We start from the raw sequence: 19,720 nt of genomic DNA, 5'->3' as shown, positions 1-19,720 counted from the left end.
ACAGGTATCGTTATCCATGATCCAATAAAATAAAATGTTGCCAATGTAATATTAACAAATGCAATATGTACAAGGTAATATTAAGTAATAAAAATAAGATTTCAAATAAGATTTTTGGCAGGTTTCACCATGCCACAAGTATATCTGTTTATACTGATGTTTCAAAAATATATACTAGTATGTATTTAGGAGTAGGACACCATGCCATTCTCAATCACCCAGTAGACTTAAGAGGAGTTAATGTGTGACATTAGTAACATATTGTGTTTGGTCATCATAGCCTGGACTTTACAATCGCATAAACGACATTCTCAAATACCCAAATGGACGGTCTAAATAAAGAACATTTAGACAGTGAGATTAACCAGGCGGCAAATGTCAAGAAAAAAAGACATAGGTCTGCCACAGGTGACGTGCTTTCGATTCGCAGAAAGTTAATATTGATGATGCACAATGGAAGGCCATTGGGTGGAACCAATGTGTGGCCAAGGTCACCACATACCCCTTCTCCATTATCACCCAGCAGCCAGTGAAAGCTGCCCCCTTAGCTGCCATCTAGTTGACATGGCATTGTGTCTTTGAGGACAAAGATAACCCTGTGAAATTCCTACAGACTGCCTCACACTGATGGAATAGGACAGGCTGCAAGGCACAGAGGGCTTTCCTAGACCAGCCATGCTAATGTTTAGGATCAACTCACCGTAGCCCACAGAGGTTTCTTTTTCACATAAATAAAGAAAGGGTGACAGGTATATTCCCTGACCCATCAGAATGGGGAATACCAGCAATACAGTGGCGTCAACACTGAGCTGTGGAGCATCAAGTGGCTAGTATTCCTTCAGGCCCCTCCTCAGAATATGTCCTGTCAATATCTGATAAGGTGTCAAAGACCAAAGAAATATGACTTTTAAAGGGAGGAAACTTTAAAAGTTCCATCTAAACCATTTGCAATGCATTGAAACATCTGATGAATACTTTTAACCATTACATTTGAATATATGAATCAGTATGATAAGGTGTCTTCGGCTAATATTTACAGCCCTAAAAGGTCAATAGATAACAGGAGAGTCAAGTGCTGATGACAAGTGTGGAGATCATTTCCATTCTGATAGCTACTCCAACCCTATACATGTCAGCTGGCGTCAGGGTGACAAAATGAAGTGAGAAATGCCATGCCACTGCTAAAGACCCAGGGAAGATAACACTAATATAGCATGCCGCCGAATGTCAAACCTGCACTTGTCATAGGAAACACAAGAAGACACGTAAATCGAAGTCAGATATTGGTTAGCGTCAAATGGGGTATCGCTGATGATCACAGTTACATTGGAATATCCACCACACATTGCAGCTAGTGTTTGTTGTCCTATCCTTTTCCTGGACTACTTCATTATTATATTCCTTAGTACATTTCTTGTAAATACTGTAGTATGTTTCTTATTTTGCTCTTTTTTATAGATTACATTTCTTTAATTCTTTCTTAAAAATATTGTCAATTTGCAACCATTTTGAAGGGTGCCAAAGTTGAACTTTAACAAAGGTTGGAAGTTTCACTTATCAAACCAAATACATGTTTTCATCTGGGATAATACTGTTAATCCTTTAACTAATCCGTGAAGTCATTGTTGATGGATACCTGTGTGTCCACTGGAGGTGTGGATGATGACTAGACATGTAATAAGAGCAGTGACAGTATTCACACCATGGCAGAATGGGTCTTTTATTAGAATCCTAAATGTCTCTCCCCCCTCCCTCAAACTCTTACTTCTAATCATAAGATCTTCCTTCAGCAGTAAGACTGCCAAGGGCCCAGAACAACACAACTAGCAAGACAAAACCTCCACAAGGTCCCTTAAGGTAAGAACTGATGTCTTGCTCACTGAAACAACTGTTTTCATTTACTAAGGTAAGTTTCTTTTTGATTATTATGTAATTTAATATTGACAGTCACAAAGAGAAATTAAGACAGAATAAATTCTGGTAAAGCAATTGATTGGCTATTACAAATTATCCTCCTCACTAAGACTATGAGAGAGTGTATTTTAGTAATGATCTATTAGATAATCAAGTGCATTGCACGATCTATCCTGGTCACAGTACTTACTACATGTTTGAAACATACCATTTTGGGCAAACACCTGTATAAAGAAACTGGTACTGAGTTTTGTTTTGTTGTGTGTGCATTAAATATTTCTTTCATACAGTGTCTACTTCAAGATATGAGTTATACATTATTTGTGTGTGTGTGTGTGTGTGTGTGTGTGTGTGTGTGTGTGTGTGTGTGTGTGTGTGTGTGTGTGTGTGTGTGTGTGTGTGTGTGTGTGTGTAATTATATCCTTAACTCTATTTGGATGATCAATGATGCAAAAAATATTTTCAAAAATTGAAAAATGAAAAATAAAATGTTGTATTAAATCTAAACAGACTTCAGAGGAGTATGTGTGTGCATGTGGTTGAGTGGCAGAGGGATTTATGACAGCCAGCTGCTTGTGATTATCTGTGGCCTGGCTATGTATGCTTTTTTATTGTGTGACCTTGACACCCCAACTCTTTAGCTTTCCTGAACGCTCTATTTTGAGAACAAAAGATTTGTTTTGTCTCTCTCTATTTTTGCAATCATCACCTCACATTTCAAACACTTAAGCCCGCCCACCCTAGTTCATGGCTTCCATGGGCTTCCATGGGCTTCTCTGTCCACTGCCAAGCCCTTCTCATGTTCCCTATTCCTGCATGCTCAGTTTTTATCTCTGTGCCACCGTCAGAGGGCATGCTTGACCCTCAGGATTCCTCAGATAACCCTATCACTACCCTTCAACACTCTGATAGTCATGAATATAGACATGTAGCTGAGACTACAGTGTGCAAATGAATCTGTGTGGTTCTGTTTCTGTACGGGGGTAACTGATACAACTGTCTAACCCCAACCCCATACTTTAAGAAGCACAATTTGACACAGGATTTTTTTGGTGTGTGTTTCTTGCAGTGATACTCATGGTATTTTTTTCAAAATATCTGTGTATTGTTAATCAGTTGTTTTAATAATCATTAGTTTTGTATTGAATCGATTTCTCCCTAAACTATTTAACTGTTTTACTAAACTACCACTGTATTACTAAAGAGAGTGCAATTTTGCCATCATAATGGCTGCAGTAACTGTCATTAAATGTTTTATGGTAAATACTTTTTAGTAGATTTTTCATTGGATGTCATTGCATTTTTAAATGGTTTTTAGTTGTAGATAATATATTCAACTCGGGCCACTTTTTTACCTAAAGTAAAGACCTACATTTATTAAATGGGTGGGGAACAAGGCTGGAGACCGAATATTCAGACTGATGGATGACATTTTATTTCACACAATTATAGGATGTGAACAGGATGTGAACAGTGATGGAAGAGGGGAATCTACAGCACACAGCAGAATAGGATTTTCAGAAGGGTCCAAAACTTCACTCCTCATCAAACCCTTTCTGTGATGACCAGGGATATTGGAAGGAAAAGAGAGAAGATAGTAAGTGCCAGCTTGCAAGCTGAGTATATTACAATTAGTATGTTTGAATAGGTAACTGATTAGGTGTCACAGAAAAAAACACATTAGTGCAGAAAATGTATCACAGCATAGAGTAAAATAAAGATAGGAATAGTAAGCTGCTTGTAGAGAGATGACTACGCAGTATTAAGGACATACAATTATTAGTGAAACAGCGAGGCAGCTGACAGAAGGCAGCATGAACAAGAGGCAGATGCCACGGATTGGCCCCCGTGCTGTGTGCAGTTGTTGCTAACCTTGGAACCAGCATCCCGGCTCTTGGCACGCAGCTTGTTGACCTGAGACTCGGCGATGTCAGCTCTCTCCTCGGCTTCTTCCAGCTCGTGCTGGATCTTCCGGAACTTTCCCAGATGAATGTTAGCCTGCTCCTCCTGTCACAGGCAAGCCAATGATACCAACAACCATTAGGCCTACTACCAAACCAGGGAGAGAACTACTTTACTTTACTTTGTATGTTCACTGGATGTTAAAACTTACAGCCTCCTCTGCAGCTCTCTTGTAGGCTTTGACTTTCAGTTGCAGCTTGTCCACAAGGTCCTGCAGGCGGGCCATGTTCTTACGGTCTTCCTCAGTCTGTGAAGCAGTTTTGAGTACATTTGACTCTTTCTTGTGACTTTATGCCAATATATCAAACTGTATATATGCATTTACCTGATAGGTTAGCTCCTTGATACGGCGCTCGTATTTCCGGATGCCCTTCACAGACTCACTGCCCCTTTTTTGCTCAGCTTCAACCTCCATCTCTAGCTCCCTCACCTGGCCAATACAACCAGGAGTTACAGCAATAAAAGGCCCACCCCCAAAAATGTCAATTCAACAGTTTTGATGATGACAGTAACTCACCCTGGCCTCCAGCTTCTGCATCTGCTTCTTCCCTCCCTTCATTGCGATCTGTTCGGCCTCGTCCAGACGGTGCTGCAGGTCCTTGATGGTCTGCTCCATGTTCTTCTTCATCCTCTCAAGGTGAGAGCTGGTGTCCTGCTCCTTCTTCAGCTCCTCGGCCATCATGGCCGCGTCCGTGATGGCCTTCTTGGCCTTCTCTTCAGCATTTCTGCACTCCTGCACCGCCTCCTCCACCTCGGTCTGAAGCTGGGATGTATCGCACTCCAGCTTCTTCTTCTGGTTCAGCAGGCTGGTATTCTATTCATACACATAGGTCGATGTAGATTTGAACCATCTGAAAAACGTGAACATGAAATTGAAGAAATTCCTTAATTGCATGCTCCACCTTACTTGTGAGTGCAGCAGCTGGACTCTTTCAGAGACATCCAGCAGCTCTTGCTCAGCAAGCTTACGACCTCTCTCAGTCTGTTCTACCAAGGATCTCAACTCCTCCAATTCAGCCTGCATTAGATTGTTGCGTCTCTCCACAATAGCAGCGTTCTCTTTGAGATCCTCATTGGCTCGAAGAGTGTCATCAAGCTGCAGCTGGGCATCCTGGAAGATCAGAAAATATCCAAAAGATGTATTGCTGTTAAGAAGCCTTCTCAGTTCAGCCAAATATGTTGACTCTTGTGATCCTTTACCTTCACATGAGCTTGAACGGACTTGAGCTGCTTCTGGGCCTCGGCTGCCTGTCTGTTGGACTGGCTGAGCTGGATCTCCATCTCATTGAGGTCTCCCTCCATCTTCTTCTTCAGTCTCATGGCCTCGTTTCTGCTTCTGGTCTCTGCTTCCACAGCACTCTGCAGGATATCAATGGTCCTCTGCAGGTTTCTCTTGGTCTGCTCCATCTCCTCATCCTTTTCAGCCAGCTTGCGCTCAATGTCAGCCTTCACTTGGTTAAACTCAAGCTGGGCCCTTAAAATCTTTCCTTCCTCGTGCTCTAGGGAACCCTGGGATTTAAATATGCAATGAAAGTTTTAATATCAAAAACTGTTAAACAAACAATCAAGAATAGGTGGAACAGCTCCTGGCTGTGAGAAATAGTTCAAACGTACCTCTGCTTCCTCTAGAGCAGATTGAATATCTGCCTTCTCCTGCTCCAACTGTTTACGGGTCTTCTCCAACTCATGAATGGTCTTTGCTCCCTCGCCAAGCTGTTCAGTCAAATCAGTAATCTCCTCTGAAAAAAATATTTAAGTTGCACTCAATTGGTACCACCCAAAGTCAAAGTCTATACATCCCTTTGATAGATTATTAATTATATAATTTAGATTGTCCTTCCTGATCTCCATATATCTAATTTGTACAGACCTGAAGTGACACTTACCTTGAAGATTCTTGTTCTCCCTTTTTATGGTTTCCAGATGATCCAGAGCTTCCTCATAAGAGTTCTTCAGCTTGAAGAGCTCAGTGCTCAGAGACCTAGCCTCCTTCTGGGAGCTCTCCAACTCACACTGAGACTCCTCATACTTCTGCTTCCACTCTGACAGCACCTAGAATCAGTAGGTCCAACACATTATGCATGAAAGATCAAGCCTTGTTTCTATTTTCAAAATGTATCATGTCAGGATCAATACCAGAAAATAGGATTTACTTTATCAAAGTTTCTTTGCTTCTTGTCCAAGGCATTAGCAGCAGCATTAGACCTTTCCACATCCACCATGAGATCTTCAATCTCATTCTGGAGTCTGTGTTTGGTCTTCTCCAAGGAGGAACATTTGGCATTCACTGCCTCTACAGCCTCCTCAGCATCTTGTAGACGCTGAGCCAGCTTCTTCCTGATTTCAATGAAAAGGGACACCAATTGTGACTAAGAAATGCACAAAAAATGAATAGTTGGTATAGCACTTCAGACTTTTCCAGGGTTTTGTTAGTACAAAATTTAAATGAACGTTTATCTTTACTTGGCCTCCTCCAGCTCGTCTGTCCTCTGGATGGCATCAGTTTCATACTTGGTCCTCCACTGAGCCACCTCAGAGTTGCACTTGGACATGCCACGTTGTAGCTCTGCCTTGGCCTCCTGTTCTTCCTCAAACTGTTCCCTCAGCAGGTCAGAGTCATGGCGGGCAGACTGCACTGCATGAGCCAGTGCATTCTTTGCCTGGTAGGAGTGGAATGAGAGCAATAGTTGTCAAGGGCATTACGTTAAACACATGCTGTACAGAATATATTACATTCATCAGGAATTGTTGTACCTTCACTTCCTCATCAAGTTGTCTTTTTAGATCTTCAAGTTGTTGACTATAAGACGTTTTTCCTCTCGTGAGCTGTGAAATGAGAGATTCCTTTTCTTCCACTTGTCTGCTTAGCTCACCTGAAAAATGTGTAAACTGTGTCACCTACCACATTAATGTGAGGATGTGTAGATCTATCTGTAAATATGACATTGTATCTACATACCATTCTCTGATAGAAGTTTAGCTCTCTGAGTTGTGAAGTCATTAAGGGATCTTTGGAATTCATCGCACTTGTTTCTATATTCATTAGCTTGATCCTCCATGGTTCTGCTAAGTTTCTCCAAGTTGGTCTTCAAAATGAAAAGCATGAAAAACCTTTAGCCACCGTCCTCACAAGCATAAAGGTTCTAGATCTCAAGCACTGCTGTACATTTAGCCGTGACATATTTACCTTCGACTTCACAAGCTGCTCCATGCTGGAGATCACATCGTCAAGCTCCAGCCTGAGCTCACTCTTCTCCTTCTCCAGTTTCTGCTTCACTCTCTGCAGGTTATCGACCTGCTCCCCCAGGTCAGCCATGCTGTCAGCTTGTTTCTTCCTCAGTGTGGCAGCGGTGGACTCATGCTGCAGAGTGGCCTCTTCGAGGTCTCTGCGGAGTTTCTGGAACTCAGCCTCCCTCTTCTTGTTCATCTCAATCTGAGCCGTCGTTGATCCACCAGCCTCCTCCAGCCTCTCACTGATCTCCTCGAGCTCTCTGGCCAAGTCTGCCCTCTGCTTCTCCACCTTGGCCCGGGCAGCTCTCTCTGCCTCAAGCTCCTCTTCTAATTCCTCCACGCGAGCCTATAGCACCGTAGGACGTTTCGTTGCAGTAAAACAAACACACACTTAGCATACTGACATCAAACATGGATGAAGACTTTTTACCTGCAGCTCCTTGATCTTCTTCTGCAGCTGTATTATCATGGACTGTTCATCCTCAATCTTACTATTCAGCTGGCTGACCTCAAAGTCCTTCCTGAAAATGATTTTGTTTCAGTTGTAAAAATGTTCACGCGTAAATCAAGATGCGAATAGTGTGCCGAATGTGTTTCAATGCGAAACAGGTCATACTTCTTAAGGCGTTCCTCTAATTGCTGTTTATCATTCTCCAGGTCCATTACGCTCTCCTGGCTTAACTTCAAATCACCCTCCAGCTTTCTCTTGCCTCTCTCAAGGTCCATACGAACCTTCTTCTCTTGTTCTAGCGACCCCTCAAGCTGCATTGGGGAATGAACAAAATATAATGGTTAACAATGTCTGCATACATTTTGATAACTTGATATTCTCGTCTTCAGGTCTTACATCATCAACTTGTTGCTCCAGCTTAGTCTTGGCCTTGGTCAGAGTGTTGACTTTGTCTTCTTCACTCTGCAGGTCGTCCAGTGTTTGCTGATGAGCTTCCTGCAAAGCTTTCTTCTCCTTAGTCAGCTTGGCGATGATTTCTTCCAGAGCAGCCATTTCCTCAGTCATATTCTTCACCTGTAAACAAAGATGTTGAGCAACCAGAAGATGGTGACATGACACTCAACAAATCAAAGATTGATCTGACCTTGTTCTCAGTGGCATGTTTCTCCTTCTCCACTTTGGCCAGGGTAAGCTCCAGATCATCAATGTCCTTCTTCAGCTCAGAACATTCATCCTCCAGCTTCCTCTTCTTGGCAGTGAGTTCAGCATTCATCTCCTCCTCATCCTCAAGTCTTTCTGTCAGCTCTTTGGCTTTGGCCTCCATCTGTATCTTGTTCTTAATCAGCCCCTCACATCTCTCCTCAGCATCGCCGAGGTTGTCTTGCTCCTGCCAAACAATTTGTAAATATTTAATACTAAACTAATAAAAAACATCTGAAAAATAAAGACTGTTCAAGCTTACCGCCTGGACTTGCAGCTGTAGGTCATTCTTCTCTTGGAGAAGAGAGACCATTTTTTCCTCAAGTTCCTTTCTGCGGGTCTCTGACTTTGCATAGGCCTCTTTCAGCTTCAGGAACTCGTCCTTCATGTTGGCCATCTCCTTTTCTGACTCAGCTGATTTCAGCAGAGGCTTGATCTTGAAGAAGAGCTTCATCCAGGGCCAATTCTTGACCCCCATAAAGGCTCGCACATTCCATTGTATGACAAGCAATGCATCCCTGTGAAAATTTATATTCAATGATATACACATACAACATAGCACCCCTAGGTAAGTCAATGGGTTTGTTCATTATTTGTCTGACCTGCGCTCGACAATCTTTTGGAATTCAATTCTTGCAAGTAGACCTCGAGCTCTTGACTGGACTCCAGTGATGATGAGTGACAAACGGTCGTCTCGCATCTCCTCCAGAGTCCCCAGGAGTCCAGCCTTAAAGAACACCTTGAAGAGATTCCAAGAGAGCATATTAACAACAGCAAATCAACATACTTTAAAAGATTCCTTTTTAAGACGTCTCATTTTTACTATTATTATTTTGAAATTAATTTGTTTTACCTTAGTGTGTCCAAACTTGTATTGACTGTGGTCTATATCCAGAGAGCCCAGAAGTTTCTCTGCTCCTTTTTTGCTGTCAATGAACTGACCCTCAGGGATAGCAGCAGGATTCAGGATACGGTATCTGTCATACATGAAGCATCTGTTAGTCCTAATCTTTAAACTCCTTGTTTCAAAAGAGCAATTGCAAAAGGCAATCTAAACCTCTGTTTGAAGTCTCCATATAGGATCCTGTTGGGGAAGCCCTTTCTGCAGATCCTGATGCCTTCCAGGACACCGTTACAGCGCAGCTGGTGCATCACCAGAGGATTCTCCATGGCCCCAGGAGTCTTGGTCTCATTGGGGATGATGCAGCGCACAAAGTGAGGGTGAGTCGACCTCAAGTTGGTCATCAACTTGTTGAGGTTCTCCTGTGGTAGAAATGAAATAATTTGTTTACCATGATGAATATATTCAATATTTGAAATGCTTTATTAAAAAACGCCCACCCACCCTGTGAAGAGCTGACACAGTTTGGAAAGTAGAACCTTTTTTCTTCTTCTCCTTCTTTCCACCACTCTCTACCGGAACTGAAAAGAAAATAGAACAAGGAAAATTCACTACCTTGAAATTGCTACTGGATAACAGAGTGGGATAAACTGAAGTGAAGTGTTTGTGGTATAGGTCCTTTCACAAGTGTGAGAAGGCACAAAATGGGGGGAGTACGGGAAACAGAAGAGAGACAAACACACAACACACAACAATACACAATGCATGCCCTAGCACGTGTCCAGATTGGTTCAGACCAGTACAATTGTTGCTACGGAACATTTATTGTACCTGCATCTGATCCAGCATAATTGGCAAATAGGACAGGCAATAACTTCAGTGCTGACTTCTGGTAAAGTCCAACAACAGTCTCATTCAGAGGGTCCTTGTTCTTCACCAACCAGTTTCCGATGTTGTAATCCACAGTGCCAGCATAGTGAACCAGGGCAAAATGGGCCTCTGGTTTCCCCTTGACAATCCTGGGCTTCTGGAAGTTGTTGGATTTGCCCAGGTGGTTGTCATAAAGTTTGGCTTTGAAGGAAGTATCACTGGCCTTGGGGAACATGCACTCCTCTTCAAGGATGGACATGATACCCATGGGCTGAAATAAAAGGATTTATTGGATTTGTTTGAATTGTAATTATAGATGAATATTTAGATTCAGAGCATATGTCAACCTGAGTTCAGAAATATCATATTACTAACCTTCTCAATGAGATCAATGCAAGCCTGCAAGTCCATACCAAAGTCAATGAATGTCCACTCAATTCCCTCTTTCTTGTACTCTTCCTGCTCCAGCACAAACATGTGGTGGTTGAAAAACTGTTGCAGTTTCTCATTGGTGAAGTTGATGCAGAGCTGTTCAAAGGTGTTGAACTGTGGGGGTAGACGTTACAGCAACTCACATACAGCTGTCTATACTGATAGTTCCAGAATATATTAATTGTCAAGAGACTCACATCGAATATCTCAAATCCAGCTATGTCCAGTACTCCAATAAAGTACTGGCGGGGTTGCTTGGTCTCCAGTGATTGGTTGATTCTCACCACCATCCAAAGGAACATCCTCTCATACACAGCTTTAGACAGGGCACCGATGGCAGAGTACACCTGCGACACCAAGCACAAAGGATCATATCACTACGTCTGAATCTGTCCAGAGAAATAATGTTTGTTTCTAGAATAACTCACCTGTGCGACACTCTGTCCCTTGGTGACCCACTCATTCCCTACTTTGACCCTTGGATGACAGAGACCCTTAATGAGGTCAGCAGAGTTGAGGCCCATCAGATATGAAACTTTGTCAGCATCTGGAGAAGGGGATTAACTTTTGTAACTGCATGAAATAGTCTTAGAACAGACCAACACTACTGCCAGTATGCTCTAAATGAGCACTTACCCTCAGTTCCATCAGCCTCTGCCTGTTCCTCACGTTGTTTCTGCTTGTACTTCATGTTGCCAAGGTGCATGATAGCTCCCGTCAGTTTGTACACTGAGTTTTTCTCCTCTTGAGTAAAGCCCAGCACATCGAAGGCACTCTGGAAATTTGAGCAATCAGTCAAGAAATCCATGATAAATATCTGTCAGCCACATCATTTTTCTTATCATATTTTAGCTTCATCATCATTATCATCCCAAAGCCACAAAATCGGGAAATACTTTTTTTTATATATATATATATAATAATTTGTTTCTTATCACTGTAAAATAAAATGCTACATATCTAATTGAATAAACGGCTCACATCTGTTGCCATTAGTTCGTCAGCATCGTCAATAGAGGCCACAGTGGTCTCCCCCTGAGAGATGAAGGCGTAGTCATAAGGGTTGGCTGTCACCAGCAGCATCTCTGGAGGGTAGACAGTTTGAGACAGACGTGTGTTAACAGATTAACAGGCTATTACATCCTTTCACTACACACATGGTAAGCAGCAAGCGGTGGTGCTGTTACTCATACTGACCCAGGAGCTCAGGCTTCTTGTTAGACAAAATCTGGTAGAAGACGTGGTAGTCTCTCTCAGCCTTGAGCTGAAAGGTGACACGAGACTTCTCAAGCAAGTCTGAAGAGAATGACACAGACAAGAAGAAAATTCAGCTGTCCCTAATAAACAGAAATACATTGTTTGGAAACGTTGTGTGAGATGTTGTCGGTAACGTTGTCCTTACATGTCTCAATGTCAGCTGAAGCTAACTTTCCTCGGGTGTCAAAATGAATTCGGATGAATTTACCCTGTAAAATAAAAGGTTTATAAAAATTCATCTGGATAAGGATTTGTATTTATTTATCGACAATCAACTTCAATATCTATCCAAAACATACAAATCTCGAGGAGTTGTCATTCCTGATGGTCTTGGCGTTACCAAAAGCCTCCAGAGCTGGGTTAGCCTGAATGATTTGATCCTCCAGGGTCCCCTGTCATTGATACACGTCAGAGACTTTGCTTAAACATCTCTTAAATATGTTGAACGGGTGTGTCTGGAGGATGCACAAACACAGCACCTCCACTGTGAAAGCAGTAAGTGGCTAAAGACCTTGTTTTGAGCTGCTTGATCTTTCTTCCCACCAGACGCTGCAATGCTTGCAAAGTACTGGATGACTCTCTTTGTGTTCACAGTCTTTCCTGCACCAGATTCTCCACTGGAAACACACAATACAGCCAGCGGTCTTTAGTGAACTCAGCCTGGCATTCTTCAAACGTTCAAATCTTACAGCAGAATAACCCACTATCAGAGTATGCATGTGATATCGTTGATAGCCACATAGAAAGAGTTAGAACTTACGTGATCAAAATAGACTGGTTCTCTCGGTCTGTAATTGATGTAGGACACAATAATCATATTAGAACTCGACAGCGCTTCACACCTTCCTTGAATTACAAAGTTTAAATCAAGTTTACCTTTCAGCATGTACTGATAGGCGTTGTCAGAGATGGAGAAGATGTGAGGAGGAGCTTCACTCCTCTTCTTTCCTCTGTAGGCTTCCACCACCTCCTGGTTGTAGACTGGCAGCCATTTGTAGGGGTTGACAGTCACACAGAACAGCCCAGAGTAGGTCTGCCAACAAATATTTAAAAACATTTTACTCCTCATTATAGAAATAAAAGTGCTAATGCTATGCCATGTGTCAACCACAGCAAAGGGATACTAAACACAGAAAGGATAGTTGTAAACGACATGATGTTCCCTCTCACGTAGATCATCCATGCTGCATAACGCTCTTTGAGGTTGAACAGAACAGCAGGCTCATGGAGGAAGGTCAGCATGGCCATGTCTTCGATCTTGTCAAATTTGGGAGGATTCCGTTGCAGGATCTGAGATTCCTTAACGGTCAATGTCTGGGTGGGAGAGATGACAGTGTTACCAAGCCGTTGCATTTGCAACTGTCAATGACATACACAAACACAACCGAATCAAATCGTTTGGATCGTACAGACGACTGCTCTGAAACACTAACCTTCCCATTCTGAGTATCCACAGTGACCTTCTCTCCTTCCCGGCTGGCGATGGAAGCCTTGACAAACTCCTCCACGGGGTCGGGCACAAAGCATTCCTTCTTCATGTCAAAGAGTTGAGTCTGGGCCTCCAGACGCTCCATGTCAGACTTCCTCAGGTAAGGGGCTGCTGCCCCGAACACGGCCATCATTGCGTCACCCATAGTTGCACTGACGGGACGCGGGATGACTGTCATTCAGTTGTCTGTCTCGTGTTTTGCATGCACATGATTATAACACAAATGATTATGAACACTAGGCGTGCGCATAATCCTCCCTTTTCATAGTCAACGTTCAGAAGAGGTTACCTGTAGTCTCAAGTGCTCGGAAGTGGAGGTGGAACGTAAGCAACGGTGTACAATATTTTGCCACTCCTGGAGAAAGATGGTTAGAGTTAAGACTGTCAGGAAAGACACATGTTGGCATTAGAGAGAAGGTGAAAGGTGCCTCTGTGTAACACATGAAAGAGAATAGTTAACAGCAAAATAAAGAAGAGAAAAAACACAGTTGCTGTACTTTTCACATGCACTATTTGTATGTCACTGTTGATAACAAAACGTCTAACTAAATAAAATATCATGGAACAATGGACCAGTGGGGAGAACTTACACTAAAGCCAGACCAGGACCCTGCTGCTGTGCGGCACTGTATCTAAGGTAACCAACCCACAGATCAAATATATATAACCTGCAGGCCCTGCCCTAAAAGGTCAAAAACACAGCCAACTTGTGACCGCACTTACTCTCAAGCATTCACAGCCAAACACGCGCATACCTATTATCTCAAAATACCACTTCTGATACACGAGTGACAGATTTGATAGCTGTATGTGTCCTGCACCCCGTCCCCCAAACGCATATCTCCGGTCTGGTGTGTCACTTTTTGGGAACACATCCAGGAATCTTACATTTCTATTCTGTGAGTCACACTCAAACGAGCCCTCTGTCTCTCATTCTCCCACACTAGATTTTTCTCTCCCACTGAAGCATTGCATTGCTCTAATGTATCCATCCATCTGTCTTATCTCCACATGACCTTAGTGACAAGGGGTCAATTCAGAACAGAAAAGGTGAGTGGTGAACAGAAAGAATGTTTCTTCCACCCAAACCCTGTCTTCGTCCATCCATATGTTTGTTTGTCCTGCCTGCTCTGCTTGTGGTGGTCCAAGAAGATGAGGTTGTGTTCATGTTCATATAAACACCTAGCTGATGCATAACATATCTTCCACTGAAGAGACCTAAACATGGCGGCTCTTATCTTGTTGTGTCTAGTCTATTATTTATAACTGTGAATTGTTTAATTCCAGGTGGTCAATGAGACACTTGACAGCTAAGATAACAGGGCTAAGTGGCTGAGTGATAGTTTCAAATTAGCACATGGCTCATTATGGCATACTTACCACACCAGGCATGCAGTCTTCATGAGCCCACCCTGGAGCATGTGTCTTACCGTCATGTCAGCTGCAGCCATGTCTTTGTCATGAGTGACCCATCTGCACACTATGCAGGCATGGGCACACTTCATACCACAGTCTTACCTATGGAAATAGGGAGGGATAAAAGCTATGATAGACAGGGTTTCCCGCAGAAAATGTGTTAGTCAAGGGATTCATTTACCATAGGTTACCCAGTGCCAAATCTCATCCACTCCACCACATTTATCAGGGTGACTGATAAAACAGCTGTGTTATTTCTATTGTTTCTTGAATACTTTTAACTTCTGTCCTGGTTGGGCTTCTGGAATGGATGCAGAGGTCAATGACAACAACAACACCAGGCAGGGCACCATAGTTCAGGGTGTTGGCAAGTTTGACAGGCCCGAGTCCAATACTCCCCAGATGCTTTTCATTGACCTGTCAAAAGCCATGTACTTCACCATGGTCGCTATCAGCAATGTTTCACCCCTGATAAGGACTGGAGACATGTCAGCGTGGATACGTGTGGAGCAGTTTATAAATCAACCAACCCCAATTCCTCAACCCATTTCCACAGACACTGAGATGAGAGGTTTCTGTCTCCACGATCCCTCCTGTTCTCATGTTTGTCTGCCCTCGCTCCCTTCCTGCCACGCTTCTCGCTTCGCCTCTCCTCTGAAAGGACGTCAGCATGTCCATTGCAGGACCAAGAAAAAGAGAATGAGGCTCCGATGCAGCTGTTTGTGCCCCATTTTTCACAGCCTTAAGACAGGGATTAGAGGTAAGACCCACAGCTGACTGTTGGTTCACCAGCAGACACAGGGGCTTATATTGAACCAAAGGACAGGGGAATGGAGGGTTCCCATTGAAGTATATTAGACAGTTTGGAGTGTTACTGATCAAACGGTACAATAGCACATACAAATGTGCAAGCTGATATTCTGTTAAGACTTATTGGTAACTTTAATGCCAATGTCTCATCCAATCATGTGTAATCATGATCTGTTATTGTGTAACGCCGCTAAAAATAAACATTTCCAATTCTCCATTCTTATGAAGTCTGTTTGGGTGTGGCAATTTGTTTATATAGCGCATATCTTTCCTAAAATGCCAGTTGAGCATGGCAAGACAGATCTGAGGTGAGATATGAGAGGAGCATCCACAAGTCTTGAGTCAACATGTAGGTAGACAGAGCAGACAGTCTGTCTCCCTGCTGACATGCTGCACATTCTCCTTGACTTAAAGTGACTGGAATTCCATTTTTTTCTCAGCTCTGCTTTGTACTTTGCGATTGGGTGGGGAATCTATTTCTGTCAAACAGACAGGGCATTTCTGGACAAAAGGACATCCAAGATGCAAGATGAAAAGTATTATCTCTGAATACCTTACATGCCTTTGTGTCGGGCTCCAGAGTTCTAGTGTATACCACATCTTATTGAATCACATGGAAATCTGTGCTGGTAACCCAGGCTCTAAGTTACAGCCATTCAAGATGTGTTAGCACCGCAATGGCAGCTTTTGACCACACAGTGGCAGTAATGCCACACCAGTCCACAAATTAGCCACCCTCACCATGGTCTTCAATCAGAATGTCCTGAGTGACAGTCACTCTCACACCTGCAGTCTCAATAGGGTGACTGTACTTGTTCTTCTACCAGTAGGTGACACCAAAGCTCTATAAATGTGGATTGCTTGAGTGGACTGTCGGGTCTGTGAGATCTCAATACAAATGGATTTGTTTTTATCACACGTTATCCATTTTGAAGCACTGAAGGTTAAAAAGATCAGACACCTTCAACTAGGTGCTTGTGTCATCAATTATCTTTCTGTGATATATTTTTATTTATTTAGGGAACAAGTTACTTTTGAAAGGTAGCACTGTTTGCGCACAGTAAATGAATACATACATACAAATCATTACAAACTCTGAATTAGCTAAGTTAAATGTAAAATGCTCTCCAGGAAAAACCATGGTTAATGCACTTCCTTTGGCACACAGTGTTACATTAAACAGCCCTCACGTGAGATAATAATACGTTGTCAGTAATTTAAGACAAAAGACTCTTATGGTGCGTTTGAAATTAGGTCAAGGTTTATTTCAGACTTTCAAGCCTCAGGCTTGCACATATTTATTAATGAGCACAGACATGGACAGTAGTCCAGTCTGAAATACAAGAGGGAGAAATGGTAGAGGTGGTGGAGGTGATGACAGAGGGAGCCAGAGGGACGGGCTGCACAGACAGAGAGCAGAGGAAAGCAGGGCAGCGACGGGCAGCAAAGCAATGAAGAACAGGAAAAATACCTGGAAAGAGTGCGTGTAAAGTCGAGAGAAACTGGACAGCAAAAGAAGAATGGGTGTGTTTGAGGGAAACCAGAAAGCGCGTGAGAGAGACCGTGAGCTGAAAGAGCGAGGGCAGTTTGAACAAAGAGGGAAAAGAGAGAGGCTTCCTGATTGACAGAGACAGGCCTCCACACTGACAGCTGAGTCTAAGAATGGAGAGAGCAGCAGTGGGTGGGACGATGAGGGGATACAGTACAGAGTTTACAACTATAAATACACACACACACCAGAAGAGACCTATTTATTTAGCCTTCCCCTGGCATTTAGACAGTAGAGGGTAGCAGAACACACTCACGCTGTACATCCATTCAGTACTGTTGACTAACAAAGTTGTTTGTGGTCATTTGAACTGATACCTTCAATAACTAAAATCTTGCGACATAACTTGGACACTGTTCGAGATTACTCTGGCGCCGTAAGTGCTCAATCAACATAACGTCTCTCTTACATGCTCATCTTCATAAGCCCCTGTAATCAGGTTCACACATTAGTTGCTGTGTCATTCGCTTCTGCATTCTCTGGCCTATGAACTTTGGTAATAGCAATGTGACACCGGCAATGGGGGATGCAAGGCAGGGAGCGAACATATGTCTGCCTGCGTTTGAGGGGGGTGGAGAGAGAGCAGGGAGAAGGGGAAACTCCACACTCACAACAGTTAGTGTCTGCAGTAACGGTTGCATGACCAGTGGGAAAGAGAGAGAGGGGGAAGAAGTGTAGCCATTTTAGATGACCACATTTCTGTCTGCGGTTCAGGGACAAGCTAGGCAGTGACCTCAACAAAAGGAACAGAACAGGGGACACGAGTCAAGTCACCAGAAAGGAACGTCACACTTTTCTGCAAGACCTTCAACCAGATAGAACTCAACTTAAACGAAGACATTGCTGTAACAACTTAAACAGCAGGGCTTTTGAGGAATGGGACATTGATAGTGTATTGGATACAGGAAGTACATCTAACTGGAATATACAGTATGCATTCACATCAGTGATTCTACTTTTGGAGTTTCTGAAATGCAAGTGATCAAAAACTGAAATTCACAAGCCAGTGTGTGAGGACACGTCTTCGTAAGAATTACTTCTTGGATTACACCTGTGCATTCCAAGATTTGTGGCACAAGTAAATAACTCTCAATATTGGATTATAAAATGCTGGATTGGTGACCTAGGTAACTGGGTAATCTATACAGTGTCAATAGTCCACACCCTTTCTGGATTACCATCATAAAACTGACTGTGCTCCTTCAGTAAGGAAAGTCCACAGAGGCTTTGTTCCCCTTTTCTACCTCTTTGGTTCCATCCTGATCCAGGTGTGATTCCAGATGTTTCTGAACACCATCCTGGTGGTGGTGACAGACCTGGCAGCAGGGTTGCTAGGCAACGCCTCTGTCCGCCGTCACTTCCACCTGCTGCTCACTGGTTGCCTGGTGATGTTTGGCCCCGCCCTCAGTCTCTGGGTGTCCCAATACAGCGTCTTTGCCAAGCGCACCCACTTCCTCTACAGGTGAGGCCCACTTCCTGTAAACCTTAGGATCAGACTCACATCTGAGGGAGACAGGAATAACTACTGTAGCACTAGGATATTCTCAGATTGTACGGTTGGAACTACTTTCTTGATTTTAATGAGAAGAATGTAACATCTCCATTAGTGGACTGGTGGTAAGGCGAAGAAGAAAGGTTTGGGAGAGGCCCTCACTAGTCAGAGTATGCACACCTGGGGGGCTCCGCTCAAGCCTGTACACCCAGGGGTACTCCTAAAATTCAGGCAGAAATTATTGTTCTGGTTCTGTAAATACCAGAATACAGTTTGTTGTATGTGTCTATGGTACCAACCGTTTGATAGATGTTTACTTCCTGTATCAGAATATGTTCAGTTTGTCTACTGTACCCAACTGCTGCTCTTTCCTTCTCCAGGGGCTTCCTGAGGTCTGGCTGGGGCTGGACCTGCGTCTTTGTGGGCTCCTTTGTCTTTCTCTTGTCCTTCTCTGTGCGACGATCCCTCGCTCTCTCCCTGCGCCACCTATCCAGGCTGGCGGTGGCAGGGGGCTTGTGGGTGGGATTCCGCCAGCTGCTGGGATTCTTGGAGAACGCCACAGGGAGCTGCTACGAGCCCCTGGCTTCCTCTCCGGAGGGCCAGGGAGGAGGCGCCATCGGGCAGCCTCTGCTGCTGCTCCGGGAGGGGGAGAGCAAGGAGGTGTGCGTGGGCTCGGGGATGCTGTGGCGCGGGTACGAGGTCTCGGAGGACACCTTCTTACTCTGCCTCTGCTGCCTCATCTTGGCAGAGGAAACGGCCGTGTTCGGGCCCTATCTGACTCTGGGCGGGGCATCGGGGGCGCCACTGCGCCTGCTCTTTCTGTTTTGCGTGCTGCTGTTGTCGCTCTGGATCTTCTTGTTGCTCTGCCTGCTAGCTTACTTCCCCCAGTTCCCCACACAGTTGCTGGGGGGTGCTCTGGGCTGCCTGACCTGGCGAGGGCTCTACCAGGGCTGGTACCGGATGGGGCCTAGCTGGTACTGCCCTGGGAGGCCCGGTGTGGGACTGCTTACCACCAAGGCTGGGCCCAAAGATGGAGGCACCAGCTAAAATCTCTTAACCCAATAACCTGAGCTGTGATTGGTTATATAAGGATAATATAAGGATAAGAGACTTTAGATGAGAGGATGACTATTGTTTGATGATAATGCATATCCATATGGATGATAGACCATCATCATATGCAGAAACTCAAGGATTTATAACGACCCATATGAATGTGACATTAAAACCTACACTTTAAACTTGATGGTAATGCTTGCAAATATTATTCTGGCATCTCAGATGTTAAAGGGGGAAGCAGCATCACT

The 19,720-nt window shown here is 43.7% G+C and overlaps 2 protein-coding genes and 1 long non-coding RNA gene across 3 annotated transcripts; 2 read left to right on the top strand and 1 right to left on the bottom strand.

Moving 5' to 3' along the window:
• Positions 1-1,205: 1,205 nt before the first annotated feature.
• On the top strand, positions 1,206-3,915 carry LOC134037042 (uncharacterized). Its single transcript, XR_009932478.1, has 3 exons — positions 1,206-1,286; positions 1,791-1,857; positions 3,367-3,915. It is a non-coding gene; the product is annotated as an uncharacterized LOC134037042 (long non-coding RNA).
• On the bottom strand, positions 3,327-13,779 carry LOC134036978 (myosin-7-like). The gene is made up of 39 exons (XM_062482203.1): positions 13,737-13,779; positions 13,436-13,527; positions 13,091-13,298; positions 12,828-12,971; positions 12,534-12,690; positions 12,418-12,445; positions 12,169-12,274; positions 11,957-12,049; positions 11,803-11,866; positions 11,598-11,696; positions 11,382-11,485; positions 11,037-11,175; positions 10,829-10,947; positions 10,598-10,747; positions 10,344-10,514; positions 9,930-10,239; positions 9,603-9,679; positions 9,315-9,520; positions 9,111-9,234; positions 8,860-8,996; positions 8,520-8,775; positions 8,202-8,444; positions 7,955-8,131; positions 7,724-7,869; positions 7,538-7,628; positions 7,064-7,453; positions 6,836-6,962; positions 6,631-6,749; positions 6,340-6,536; positions 6,030-6,213; positions 5,763-5,928; positions 5,491-5,615; positions 5,077-5,385; positions 4,784-4,987; positions 4,394-4,690; positions 4,202-4,306; positions 4,028-4,123; positions 3,787-3,921; positions 3,327-3,470 (listed from the first exon to the last, which is right to left on the bottom strand). Exons 3-39 carry the CDS (start codon positions 13,289-13,291, stop codon positions 3,450-3,452), a joined length of 5,817 nt encoding a protein of 1,938 aa, XP_062338187.1. The 5' UTR covers positions 13,292-13,298; positions 13,436-13,527; positions 13,737-13,779; the 3' UTR covers positions 3,327-3,449.
• Positions 13,780-17,503: 3,724 nt separating this feature from the next.
• On the top strand, positions 17,504-19,657 carry fitm1l (fat storage inducing transmembrane protein 1, like). The gene is made up of 2 exons (XM_062482304.1): positions 17,504-18,383; positions 18,794-19,657. The coding sequence occupies exons 1-2, from the start codon at positions 18,202-18,204 to the stop codon at positions 19,458-19,460; spliced, it is 849 nt and encodes a 282-aa protein (XP_062338288.1). The 5' UTR covers positions 17,504-18,201; the 3' UTR covers positions 19,461-19,657.
• The last annotated feature ends 63 nt before the right edge of the window (positions 19,658-19,720 follow it).

Source organism: Osmerus eperlanus, chromosome 16 (assembly GCF_963692335.1).
Source record: "Osmerus eperlanus chromosome 16, fOsmEpe2.1, whole genome shotgun sequence".
Classification (NCBI taxonomy): domain Eukaryota; kingdom Metazoa; phylum Chordata; class Actinopteri; order Osmeriformes; family Osmeridae; genus Osmerus; species Osmerus eperlanus.
Note: the sequence above shows the minus strand (reverse complement) of the source record. Positions and strands in the feature narration are given on the sequence as shown.